We start from the raw sequence: 14830 nt of genomic DNA, 5'->3' as shown, positions 1-14830 counted from the left end.
AGACTTACACTCTTGGTGAGCCTTATATATGGAAAATGTTTGGAAATACACCATTCAATGGGGGTGCACCTTATACTCCAGTGCACCATATCCACCGGAAAATACGATAAATATGAAATAGAAATTATTTTATTTAATTAAGTATAGTCAAGGCATTTATGCTCATAGAATGGAAACATGAAGAACAATACACACTTGTAGGCATCAACACCTTTTTCTTTCTCCCAACAGAATGTACGTTCTGCTGCAGCGCCCAGGGAGACATTGTACACAAGAATTGTGAGTGTTTCTCTTTTACCATTCTGGCTATTCTGCCTCTACAAATAAAATAACATGTAACATTGTATACCAATATACAAATGAACAATAAAACGAAATTACGCTTACATTTGACAAGATCAAATTACAGAAAAGAAAGAAAAATACTGTTTGCCCCAATCAACTCAGAATTATCCCTTACGAAACGAAAATATATTTCAATATATTGCAAGATATCATGCAATACATGCAATAATATATTGTCATATATGAGGTGTTGAATTGCATTTTCTGACCATATATGTGTATATATTGGTAAATATATTTTAAAAAGTGTTGCAATTGAGACCAAAAAAATCGCACTATATTTTTCACATGTAATGGTCTGTATTTACATTTTACAACATATTGCAATATATAATCATATATATTTTAAATTACATGATCTCAGAGTCAGATAGACATGCAGAGGTAGGATTAATTAATCCTACCTCTGCATGAGTTCAATTAGTGAACAAAAATGTTTAGAAATTTATTTTTTCCTTTGATTGTTTTATGTATAGTGTTCTCTTGCTCAAATAAATAAAATAAGTGGATAATAGTTTTTGACGAAAATATCGATGACAAAAAACAAAAGTAGTCTTACAAAAATACAATTTATTTGGGGGGTCTACAGAATTGCCATGTACTTTGCCATGAAATTTTCAATTCTCCACACCGGATCTTGGAGGAATACATGCATAGAGGTTTGCAAATTTTGGTAAATCAATGAGCACACATTTTCATCAAATATCTGTTTCCTGCCATGGAACTTCCTTTTCAAACAAACTACATTTTCAACATTATTCAGAATACTATGTGATTTATCATACTGTCTCCCAAAAGCAAAGCACCTTCTGTTACCATGTTGCTCTACAAGAATGTAGTAGTATGCGGTGATGATGTTTCCATTCTGCATCAGTACAGTGAAGCTGTTTCTTTTCATTACCCCCGTGCACTCTTGAGAGTAATACAGCTCTCCGTTGACCAGAATTCTCTTGAATATTTTCACAAGTGTTTTTGGAGTGACTGCAAGTTGCTCTTTCATGACCAGTCGCTCTTCACTTGACAGTTCTCGAGAATAATGCAAACCAAGGGTTACAAATTGATCACCGAGTCGATCTAACTGCTTTATTCTTTTTTTGCCAGTTAATTTACTAAAAAGCTGGATGCATTCGGGAACAGCGTTTTTGAGTGAATTATTTCCTAAAATAGGCAATACTTGAATATATGTGAATTGTTTCATTATTTGCAAAGGGACACTCTGAGTGCCATGAAACATTTTCAGTATTTCACAATTGTATGACTCAAAGATATAACCAGAATGGGCCCACAAAGGTCCCCAATTCCTTACAGACTGTGGTAAATGAAGACATAAATGTACGTTAAATGACACATGAATATTCCCATACAGTGTTTCAAATTGTTTCACAAAATCTACAACAAGTTTTTCACATTTTTTTAAATCCGCCTTTGTAATAATGTCCTTGCAAAGTAAGAACATGAATGTGACAAGGACTAACCAATGCTGGTAAAACATGTTGGGGAGAATTCCTTTCAGTACAAATACACTATAAAACTGTAACCAATTCTGCCATTCTGACGCCTTCCAAAACTTCCTCTGTTGAAGAGATCGTGGCACTCTTGTGATATTGCAAGGAGGCTTGATTAGTAACAGCTGTTGATCAAGTTCGTTTACTCTATTGCCAATATAATATGGCTTTTTGTGGTTATCACTGTCCAGCCACATGCTTGCCATTTGGCGAACCACTCCAAGGTGTACACTATGCATGTGATCAGGAGGCATACCAGATATGAAGTCAAAATGTGGAATATTTATCAGACATGTGGGTCCTTTAACACCCCTCACAGTTTTTTTGGTACATAAAGCCTCCTTTGCATCACATATAGCCAAAGTGCGGTCCCTCTTTGGAACATCTTTGTATGGGTACACCCTGACTGTGCCATTTCCTTTCTCAACTTGTTCACCAGGATGCAAGCAGAGGCTGCATCCATACTGGCCATTAAACTGGGTCATGTTTTGAAGTATGGGCCTAGCTACTGAATCACACATCATGAGAGCACCCGCAACTTTACATTGTTCCAAAGTGCCATTGCTTGTTATCTGAAAGCCCTCGCTTGACAACTTTTGACACTCTGAAATGAATGGCTTTAAAAAAGTATTGACATTTGGCTTTTTAGCACCAAACCACAAGCCAAAAAGTAAAACATTGTCTTAGCGCACAAGGTAGTTCATATACAATCCCATATAATGGCCAAATACCAAAGAGTGAGGATTTGAAAACAGGCACGCCATCACAATTGAGTGTTAAGGAGTATCCATGACTACAGTCAAGTGGGCCTCCAATTTTGTTCAGATTGCAGTACATTCGACTATTTCGAATATCTTCAAAAGAGTCAGAATTAGATGTGCCATCTCTTGACTTCAGACAATGCACAATATCTTCTCTTTGAAGAAGATGTTCCAACTGTGTTTGGATTGGCAAATATATGAAGTAGTTTCCATTCTTCAGTGAGTTTGTTTTATTCCAGGTTGTGTTGCATACAACGCATTGTCCATCACCATCCTGGTCACCAAGATAGTACTCACAGTTTGGACAAAATATGTGACATTGTAAATGACTTTCTACTGGCTTAAGTTCTTTTAGGAACAAACGCTTTGAGGTTAATTGTGTGTTTTCTGGACAGTGAATATTGATCAAATCTAGGAGATCTGAGAGAGCTGTGCCTGTGAGTCTGTGTCTCAAAACAAATGAAAGTATAAGTAGAAAACTCTGAGATTGGGTAAGTCGTGAACCAGCATAAAGTGTCTCTTCGTTTTCCAGCTCACTACTATTTTTTTTTAAATGTGATTCTTCATGTACTGATTCATCACGACTATCTTCAAATAAAAGGGAAGATTTTCTTTCACTTTCAACAGTGGATGCAACACTGTCATCCAAGCCGTTATTGCTATTTGGTGACACTTCATTGCAATTAAGTTCATCGTTGAAGAGAGCTTCATCCTCTTTGGAACATTCATCCTCAAACAAGAGTGGGGAAGAAACACATCTGCCAAAAGAATTGCTGCAGTCAGCATGCAGATTCTGCAATTGGAAAAGAAAAAAAAAACAAAGTATCATTTTGTATTCTCAGTGGATACCATTTAGTTCTTGTAACTGTGAATTAGTCAAAAGTTTAATTCCGCACGATTCAAGACAGTCAGTGACAATAATCTGAATACCAATTTCACTTGATGGTCCAAGTGAAACAGGTTCTCAAGTCTATATTATTTACACTAAACAATTAAAACTTACATAGAGTCCAGGTCCTCCTGACAATCTTTCCTGTCCACTCCGGGTATCACATGGTGAGGAATCATCATCGGTTTCCTGCAGAAACAAAAAGAAAAAAAAAACAAATATAATTTGCAATATCAATGTGAAATACAACAACATCTGGACAGGATACTCACCCCAATATGGCTGACATGTGTTTCATACCCATTGTTAGAATCAAAGTGAGCGGAATTCTTATCTCGGGTCTGTCGTTAAGAAAATAATAAAATGTGTAAAAACGCAGATTTTTTCTAACTGCATACATATGGTCTTGTTTACATTCTCAAAGTTCATCGATGAGAAGGTTTCTTAAGCCGTCATCTGTACAAATTTGAAGGTTTCGGATGTTTCGCCTCCTACTTATAGATCCATATATATATATATATACAGTAAAGTATCGTTATATCGATATTCAAGGGAGTCCGAAAAAATATCGATATAACCGGGACTATCGATATATCCGACCCCGTTTCCATGTAATTTTCTCCGTGCGTGCATAAAAATAGTATCGATATAACCGGGACTATCGATATCTCCGATATCGATATAACGAGACTTTACTGTATATATCTCATCTCATCTCATTTTCCGTACCGCTTATTCCTCATTAGGGTCGGGGGGTTGCTGGAGCCTATCTCAGCTGTCTTCGGGCACGAGGCGGGGGACACCCTGAATTGGTTGCCAGCCAATCGCAGGGCACACAAAGACGTACAACAGTCACTCTCACACTCACACCTAGGGACAATTTGGAGTGGTCAATCTGCCTGCCATGCATGTTTTTGGAGTGTGGGAGGAAACCGGAGGACCCGGAGAAAACCCACGCGGGTCCGGGGAGAACATGCAAACTCCACACAGGGAGGCCGGACCGGGACGCGAACTGGCGACCTCTGCACTGTGAAGCCGGTGTGCTAACCACTCGACTACCGGGCCGCCCATATATATATATATATATATATATATATATATATATATATATATATATATATATATATATATATATATATATATATATATATATATATATATATATATATATATATATATATGCGGCTGGATAGCTCAGTTGATAAGGCATCAGTTTGGCATATGGGAGACGAGGGTTCGAATCCCACTTGTGGCAGAGAAAATGAGCAGAAATGAGCACAATCACATCATCCAGTGTGGGTCCTTGGGCAAGACCCTTCACGCTAATGCCTACCTCATACAATGATGAGAGACAATAAATGGAATGACATGCCGGCTCAGACGTCGCCCGGCCAAACAAGGTCTGCGTCAGGTGCTGGGGAACCAGAGCACCCTGATGAAAAATGGGCTACTGGAACAAAGCGGAGATGGACGAGATGCGATAACATGGCTCTGTTGGAATGCTACTACTCAAGCAACCCTAGTCAGAGGGGTTACATGCGGAGAATGGGGGCTGAATGGTTACTTCGAAACCCACAGTCACGGTTGACCACGAAACAACTAGTAGCTCAGTGTTCCAATATCCACAAACGGCAATTGCTATCACAACTTGAGATTGATGAGGTACAACACAAATTCCGAGGTGAAGGGCCCCAGGCTGCCACATCACAGGAAGAGGTTCAACCAGAGATTGGGAGGCAAGCCCCAATGAATAATGAGATTGGGAAGCCAGCCCCAATAAATGAAATGCTGAGCGAGGCAGCAAATGACCTGAGAGATAAGATCATGGCAAGAATGAAAACTGGGCAAGATCAAGGCGGCTCGGAAAGATGTGAGTCAATTGACGGAGACCCAGAGAGGTGTGAATAAAAGGCCAATACCCAAGAGGTACATGCAGATAACCATACCTGAAGCACTCGAAACTGCCAAACAAAGGCTCCAGGCCTTGGCCAGTCGCCTAAAGAGGTACACGAAAGAGAATGAGGCCAGAAGAATAAACAGGCTGTTCGCAACACAACCTGCAAAAGTGTACGCTCAGTGGCAGGGTTCTAACAGCAGAGCAGACCCTCCAAGGCTGGAAACTGAAAGATACTGGAAAGGCATATGGGAGAAGGAGGTCGCACATAACAGCAGTGCACAATGGCTGGTGACTCTGAAAGAGGAGCACAGCAACCTCCCTGAACAGAACCCAGTTACCATCACAGCGGCAGATATATAAGGAAGAGTCTCAGGTATGAAAAACTGGACGGCACCAGGCCCGGATATGGTCCACACCTACTGGCTAAAGAAACTCACAGCTCTCCACGAGCTCTCCACAGCTCTCCACGAGCGCCTAGCAGCACAAATGAACCAGCTGCTGATGGATGGGACTCACCCAGGATGGCTAACCGAAGGGCGAACAATCCTGATCATGAAGGATTCCTCAAAGGGTGCAGTTCCTTCCAACTATCGGCCAATAACCTGTCTCTCCACAACATGGAAGCTCATGTCAGGCATCATTGCGGCTAAGATAAGTGGACACATGGATCAATACATGAGCAAAGCACAGAAAGGCATTAGTAGAGATACTAGAGGTGCCAAACATCAGCTGCTGGTTGACAGAACAGTCGCTCAAGACTGCAGGTCCCGACATACCAACCTGTGCACAGCCTGGATTGATTACAAGAAAGCATATGACTCGATGCCACACACATTGATCAATGAATGCTTGGAGTTGTATAAGGTCAACAGGACCCTGAGAGCCTTCGTTGCAAACTCGATGAGGATGTGGAAAACCACACTTGAAGCCAATGGCAAGCCACTAACGCAAGTGTCCATCAAATGTGGCATATACCAAGGTGATGCACTCTCCCCACTGCTGTTCTGCATAGGACTGAACCCCCTCAGCCAGATAATCGCCAAGACAGGCTATGGATACCGCCTCAGAAATGGAGCTACGATCAGTCACCTCCTCTACATGGATGACATCAAGCTGTATGCTAAGAGCGAAAGGGACATAGACTCCCTGATCCACACAACCAGGATCTACAGCAGTGATATCGGAATGTCATTCGGGCTGGAGAAATGTAGTCGGATGGTGACTAAGAGGGGCAAGGTAGTCCACACTGAAGGGGTCTCACTCACTGAAGGAACAATAGCAGACATTGAAAACAGCTACAAGTACATCGGTATACCACAGGCCAATGGCAACCTCGAATTAGCAACAAGGAAAGCGGCTACGACCAAATACCTCCAGCGGGTGAGGCAAGTCCTCAGAAGCCAGCTCAATGGCAAGAACAAGACCCGGGCAATAAACAGCTATGCCCTGCCAGTGATCATATACCCTGCAGGAATAATAAGGTGGCCAAAGGAAGAGATTCAGACCACGGATGTTAAGACCCGAAAACTCCTCACCATGCACGGAGGGTTCCATCCCAAGTCCAGCACTCTGAGACTGTACACAAGCCGTAAGGAAGGAGGCCGGGGACTAGTGAGTGTGAGAGCCACTGTCCAGGATGAAACATCCAAGCTCCATGAATACATCAAAGAGAAGGCTCCAACGGATGATGTACTCAGAGAATGTCTCAGTCAATGGGGAACAGAGGATGAGGTGCTGGAAGAGGGACAATCATGGGAGGAAAAGCCCCTACACGGGATGTACCACCGAACCATAGCAGAAGTGGCTGATCTCAAGAAGTCCTATCAGTGGCTAGAGAGGGCTGGCCTAAAGGACAGCACAGAGGCACTCATCCTGGCTGCCCAAGAGCAGGCCCTGAACACCAGAGCCATAGAGGCAGGGATATACCACACCAGACAAGACCCAAGGTGTAGGTTGTGCAAAGAGGCACCTGAGACAATCCAACACGTAACTGCAGGGTGTAAGATGCTGGCAGGGAAAGCCTACATGGAGCGCCATAACCAGGTGGCTGGCATAGTCTACCGAAACATCTGTGCGGAGTATGGACTGGAAACCCCAAGGTCAAAATGGGAAACACCTCCCAAGGTGGTGGAGAATGACCGAGCAAAAATCCTGTGGGACTTCCAGATACAGACTGACAAGATGGTAATGGCCAACCAACCAGATATCGTGGTCATAGATAAAGGGGAAAGGAAAGCCGTTGTCGTGGATGTAGCGGTCCCGAGTGATGGGAACATCAGAAAGAAGGAACATGAGAAAATCGAGAAATACCAAGGGCTCAGAGAGGAGCTGGAGAGAGCCTGGAAGGTAAAGGTGACAGTCGTGCCTGTGGTGGTCGGAGCACTTGGGGCAGTGACCCCCAAACTCGACGAGTGGTTGCAACAGATCCAGAGAACAACATCGGATATCTCGGTCCAGAAAAGCGCAGTGCTGGGAACAGCACGGATACTGCGCAGAACCCTCAAGCTTCCTGGCCTCTGGTAGAGGACCCGAGCTGAAATGGGGACAGACACCACCCATGGTGGGTGAGACGAGGATTTTTTTTTTTAATATATATATTTATATATCCCTAGGGATATAGAAATAGGGCCGATACGACCGGTCAGACTTTAGTTCGCTGACGAAGCCTCTTGGATAGGAGGCGAAACGGCGAAACCTTCAAATTTGTACAGATGACGGCTGAAGAAACCTTCTCATCGATGGACCACTCCTGTACGACTGAGAGCCTACACAGACGTATTCTCAAAGTTCATTACTTACCAGATCCTGCTTGGGATCATCAATCTTTTCATCTCTCATTGCTTTCCTGAGTTAAAATAAAATACAAAATAGATTCATTTTTATGTTTCAATTCATGAGTCTATCCGTCTGATTCATCTCTGAGGAAACACGTACATTGCTTGAGTAAAATAACATTAACGTGAAAATAGTCTTACAAGTGTTAACACCATCGCTATTCTTATAATCGCTGCCCATTTTTCTTCTGTATAAAATCAGTATTAAGATGTTTGAAACAGTTAGCTTTGCCATGTTCTGTATAGCCATAATTCAATGAAAAATACGAACCTTTTCTTCCATAAACGTCTTGTTCTTCTTGGAATATCCATATGATGAGCACCCAAGAGGATATATTTCCTTTTCAGTCGAAGTCGGTCCATTTTCTACTTTTGTTTTACTCCAATCGTGATGAAAAAGCACTCTCTAACTTTCGTTGGTCGGTTGTGGTTTGGAAAAAGACGACGTAAAAAAATAAAAACACAAGTCATTTACTAGAATGCTTGGCGTATATGGAGCATGCGCAAAACAGTAATCACAAACCAACCCTTGCGATATTTAAAGCCCGCCCTCTGCTGAAAAACGTCGAATAGTTTAGGCTCGTAAAAGGAGCGGGAGAACTTCAAATCAATTTATTCGGGCGCAATTATCACACAAGAAAACAGAAGTGACACTGCCTTTTGTGGAAATGTCAAAATATAGGTTTGCACTTGTCAGTTGGGCCAAAGGGCCTGACAAAGACAAAACCAGCATCGTTCCACTGAGCTGGATAATTGACTTTGACCCAGCCACTACTGACAAGAACTATCTAGTAGAATGTCGAACGACAAACACCAAGAAACCGGTGAATGGATGGCCGGTCGAATTGGCTTTAATTCTACAGTTAGCAGGTAAGTCTTTCTTACACTCTCAAATTTGTCTTTCCGCTTAGTTCCTTCAAATTGTTTTTTTGTTCTGTACAGAGGTCAAGCTATTAATATGTGTATCCCATATTTCACCATTTTGCAGTGTAAAATTGGGACATAAATATTTGTTCTACAGTATTAGAAATCAAATTTGATAGAAATATATCCTTCTAAATTTGTGTAGAAAGAGAGGCTATACTGAGAGCTGCTGAGCGTGAGCTTCACTCGCCAGAATTCAGCTCGGAGATATACAGGATGAGAAAAGGAAAACGCATTTTCTCTGGTGAAGGCAGTGCCAGTGACAAAGCCTCTGGCACTGAATATCCAAAACAGGTAATCTAGAGTTGTCACATTATGTAACATTTATGCCATAATAATAATTAAAAAAAAAAATCTCTTCCCTTTAGAAAAAAGCCAAAGTAGCAGCTCAAAGACGAATGGAAGAGGAAATACTTTCAGGGCACAGTCAATCCAGCCCTGGTACCGAAGAATCATCGAACCAGGAAACCTATGATTTGACAAAAGATCAGCAGAGCCAGATCAAGAACTTACAAGAAGAAAATGCCAAACTGCGCCACATTGTAGTTAAGGGCAAGTATTGGATATTTCATACATACACAATATACCTGTGTGTAATATATATATATATATATATATATATATATATATGTCACAGTTTCCTCACATTGTTGTGAGACTGCAAAAACCTGTACCACAGCCAATGGGATGGCACGGGTGCTATTAATGGGACTTTTTGATCTCGAAGTCCTCCTGAAATCCAACCTTAAAGGCGGGTTGAGCAAATTGGACCCCAGTGCTGAGCGGCGGCAGGCTCTGGACCCAAGGAAACTTCAAGCCTTGCTAGGTAAATTAATCAGTCAGTTGTACTCTAGCTTCGTAGCATTTCTGCCAGGGGGATAACTTTCCTGTTGGTTATCCAGAAAATGAACGTGGTTTGTTTGAGCAGCATGTCCTCAGGGTCCTCAACACGTCTTTCTGTTGTTTAATTGCAGCGTTAGGCTTTTAAATTTTGTGTTGCCGTAAACCTTTACCCCAATAGTAAGAGATTGAAGAAAAGCAAGACACAGGTGCTACTTATTTTCACTCAACATTAAATTTGAAAAAAAAATATATGTGAAAAAAATTCAACTGCTGATTATTGCAACTGGTTCCATCTCTAATAAAAATCAATGAAAATGTATGGTTAGTAAATGCCTAATATTGTTCTGAAAACAATCTGAAAATTTTACATTTGTTTTTGCCTTGAAGGTGTTCTATCCCACATAATTATAAATGCCTTAATTAACATAAAATGTTTCATGTCCCAATTTAAAGCTTCAAAAAGTCTGTAATTTGATTATGTAGGGCTTAATCTTTCCGCATGACCTATTTTTGTTTCAAAACACCTTTTCTCAAAGTGTCATTGCGATAAATAAACCTACAGCCTGTTCATTTCAATATTATTGAGTAGTGGGTGGTTTCTGTTCAGTTGCTGCATACTTGTTTTTGTTGAATAGATATTAAATGTTCATTTTTTTAGGTCTTAAAAACGTTTAAAATAAAATTCTCAATCGCTTCAGAAAATCTAATTGGTGGTTACTAGAAGTGACATTAAGGGAAATTAAATTGTAAAGTTATTGAAAGGGGATCTGAAAAAAATTGTGACGTTTACTTCAGAATAGTTGCAGGAGGACACATACACACACACGCGCACACACACACACTGTTGATACGTCACAATCCCAGTAGGGGGGCCATATTCATAGCCATTTTCCCAGGCAAAAAAAATCGTCCTAGGACGCCACTGACAATTAAGCAAGATGACTGGGATGGGTATAATCAATGTTTTTCTTTTCCACAGATGCTGTTGTAGCAGAATTTCCAACGGCCAAGAAAGCGGATTTGAGAAAGTCCATTAACAGTCGTATCTGTGAGCTTCGACACCAGATTAAGCTCAAAACTTTGAATTTGTGATTATACACATTTTTTATTTATTTTGGATGGTTTGTGTATTTGTTAAAGTTTACAGAAAATGTATTTTTCATAAGTGGATAAAGGGTTGCGTACAATTTGGACAATTTAATCAAAACATTGCTATTTAAGTTGTCATATTAGTATATCCACTTAGGTATTGTGTGAACGCAGTTATAGTGTTGCAAAAGGTATGTAATTTCGGTTCAGTTTTTTTTTGTTTAAATGTTTCACTAAATATATTTAAACCTCAACAGAATTAGTATACATTGTATCATATATTCCTACATACATCACTAATATATTGTCTAATATATGTAGTAATATATGGTCGTAGTTATTTATAAATATAAAATTACATATATTTTGTACTATATAAATACATATATTGCGAGTTATTTTTGAATATATTGCAATATGTATGGAAAGCGGCAATCATTTGCATATTTTGCAATATATTACACAGCATAAAAATATATTGAACAATATATGATTTGACAATATATAATATATGGGGAAATACCATTGAAAACAATATATTTTTATATTATATTACATTGATGTAGTGGAAAATATATTTTTGTTTCGTAAGGGATTGGCCTGACCTGCTGATAAAACTCAGCGACCTGCTAAACTCAGTGGCCTAAATGATGATGATTGTTTCATTATACTAACTGGAAATATATTGGTCCGTCCTTGAATTAAACACCTGTTGTGAATTTGACCATTCTGCTAATCATTCTCTTTGTATTTGTCTGGCCAACTCACCTCCTCGGAGCACCAGCACGTTGACTTCACTGCCTACGGGCAAGTCTTTGAGGACTTCCACCACCTGGGAGTGACTCAACGTCTGCACGTTCTGTCTGTTAATCTCCTTGATGACGTCCCCCTTCAGCAAACCGTGGCACCACTGTGCGTCGAGAATCATCTTCACCTTTTGACCCAGCGGGCAGTCAGCAATAGCAAAGCCAAAACCTCCGGGGCCTTTCAATAAAGGCACACTTATGAGCTCGGGCTGCAGCAGGGTGGCATCTGGGGGGCCTTCCTGGTTGTGAACATGGTGATGGTGGAGGTGATGGTGTGCATGGTTATTGTGGTGACGCACCCCGTTAGTCATGGGTGGTACTGCAGCAGTGTTCCTGAGGAGGGTTCCGCCTTCCTGGACCTTGTGTAGGGGTTCCTGTGACTTGGAAGCGGTGGGAGAAGAATCCTTGGATGCGTCCACACCACTACCAGAATCTTCGGGTAGTGTGTAACCACGGCAAAGGACCATGTCAACGTACTGGTTGATGGGGATGGATTGGAACATCTGCACCACATCAGCATGCGTTTTGCCCAGCACACATGTCCTATTGATGTCAACAATCACATCACCTGGAAGAGGAAATAATGCCTGTTTCAATGCTATGGGGAGAGGGCTCTAAAAGTGCTCAAAATCACATAAACGCATACATCTGGTTGTAAAAGGATATTGAAAGGACCTGGCTGACAAATAGGTTGAAGAATAGGTCTGGAGAGGCAGCTCAATTCCTGACCAATATGCTTGCTTCAACATCCCCACAAAATCAATAGGCTACTGTGACAAACACACGTCAGATTTCTCTGATCGGAGCAAGCTCTCTTGCCCTTGTGGTTCACAATGAAAATCATCAAGAGAAAACAAAGGGAAACTTCTCAGTTTAATAAAAAAATATATATATATATATATATATATATATATATATATATATATATATATATATATATATATATATATATATATATAAATGTCATGTAATCACAATAATACACATAACACACAAAGGCAGGCTTTTAATCCTTTATCATTTTTCAAAAGATACACAGGACTAACTGATGGCAAAGAGACAGTAAGGCAGTTTGCTCATCTTGTGCTGAAAGATGCATGTTGAATGCAAATGCGGCTGGACCATTAGGAAAAATGTTGCATTGATTGAGTATTTAACTCTGCTAAGGGCACCTTACTGCATCAAATAAAAGCAGTCATGTTTGTCAGTTATGTGATCATTGTGACCATGGTAATCGTAGCGGATATACACAGGGTTTCTTTTTCGATTATGGCTCTCATAATAATAATAATAATAATAATAATAATAATAATAATAATAATAATAATAATAATAATAACAATAATAATAATAATAATAATAATCCATTTCATTTCTAAGCGCCTTTCAAAACTCTCAAGGACACTTTACAGTCACTCATCCGTGAAAGTTCTCGTAAAACTGGTTTAAATTTTTAATCAGGAAGGTGCTGACCAGAACATTGGACTACTTGGGCTTCAGCGACCTGAAGTAACATCACTTTGATATCATCCAAACCTGTTTTACCGACAAGATAAATGACATTTGAAGATCTTTGAAGATCCTGGTGTCCCTGGTGTACCTTTTCACCCACCATGCAAGATCCAAACTCGAAATATATTGCACATACACACAAAAAATAGTCATAATAGTCAATAGTTAGCACCTAAAAGGTTCTTGTTCCTCTCTTCATCTTGCTTAGAGCTTCTTTGACATGTCTGCGTAGGTACCGAAGTGTCAAAGAGGGAACCTTACCAGAGGCAATTCTCTTGTCGTGTGCAGCGGGCCCATCAGGAAGGACATTTTTGACCTGAAGAAACTCGTCTGGGCGGTCTCCCCCGATAATGGTGAAGCCGAAGCCCTGGGGGCTTTTTCGAAGTGCAGTCTGATAGATGGTGCCCTGCAGCTGAGACGGGTCACGTGTGAAGTGTCGCACCCCGTGGACAGATTCCTCTGTAGCAGGGACAAAGTTAGGAGAAATGCCATTTTCAGAAATTGCGATTGGAGATTTGCCTCTTGCAAGTTCATGACTCTTATAAAAGCTGCTAATCTGTTACATGTGCATTTGTGGATGTGTCCAAGTTTGTGTGATAGTGAAAAGCTCAAAAACTGCCATCTGTTATCTGATAGCCTGTTACTCGCTGCAAGGAATGCACACATTTGTCCAAAGTGAAATGAAATTATATTTTTGTATTCCAAGGGTCTCATTTCTCTATAAAGCATTGCAAGGTCACAAAACATTTTAGCATGGTAGGTAACTGAGATTGTGAAATTCTTTCTGCCAATTTTGTTCACAAAGACACTTCACATTGAATGAGATGTCAATAAAATAAGGAGGAAAATATGTGTTCATGCTTGTGTTACAAAAAAGACTAAGGCCGACAATAAGAGCAAATGAACAAGCGAAATGTGTCACAGTATGGTGTCATTAAAAATCATCTCACAAAGTGATTCATGCATGTGTAAAGAAAATTCTCCCACTTAAAAAAACACTGACATCAACAGAGATTTCAACAACCAAGAACTCCTTCATGCTCACCGAACATTAAGACTTGATCTTAGTTTTACTCCCTGGTGCCTTATGCTATCTTTGTGACTGCTTTATTTCCTGTATCTGTTAGTTATCCATGTTAAGCGCTTTGTTCCAGCTTCAGCTATTGTTAAAGTGTTAAATAAATCAATATGTATTATATTGTATTGTATTGTATTGTATTGTATTGTATTGTATTGTAAAAGGAGCAAAAGAATATATATATATTGTTTCCTCCATGAATATGATGACTATTGCTATGAACAGAAAAGAAAGTGTTGGTAGTTATGACAATTCAGAGTGTCCCCACCTCGTGCCCGAAGACGGCTGGGATAGGCTCCAGCACCCCCCACGACCCTAATGAGGACCACGGGTGGTCTGGGAAATGG

General features: G+C 40.4%; 1 protein-coding gene across 3 annotated transcripts in view; it reads right to left on the bottom strand.

The window, feature by feature from the left end:
- The window catches only part of LOC148903419 (membrane-associated guanylate kinase, WW and PDZ domain-containing protein 3-like), a 131660-nt gene that overhangs the window by 18313 nt on the left and 98517 nt on the right, over positions 1 to 14830 (bottom strand). For all 3 annotated transcript variants that reach the window (XM_089002245.1, XM_089002255.1, XM_089002250.1), the window contains exons 9-10: positions 13667 to 13864; positions 11856 to 12461 (exon numbers count right to left, since the gene is read on the bottom strand). In XM_089002245.1, coding sequence (XP_088858371.1) covers positions 11856 to 12461; positions 13667 to 13864 — 804 coding nt within the window. The remainder of the gene's footprint in view (positions 1 to 11855; positions 12462 to 13666; positions 13865 to 14830) is intronic.

This window comes from Hippocampus bargibanti, linkage group LG01 (assembly GCF_051943395.1).
Source record: "Hippocampus bargibanti isolate YZ-2025 linkage group LG01, ASM5194339v1, whole genome shotgun sequence".
NCBI classification, from domain to species: Eukaryota; Metazoa; Chordata; class Actinopteri; order Syngnathiformes; family Syngnathidae; genus Hippocampus; species Hippocampus bargibanti.
The sequence above is the reverse complement of the archived record's forward strand: the minus strand, read 5'-3'. Positions and strand labels throughout refer to the sequence as shown.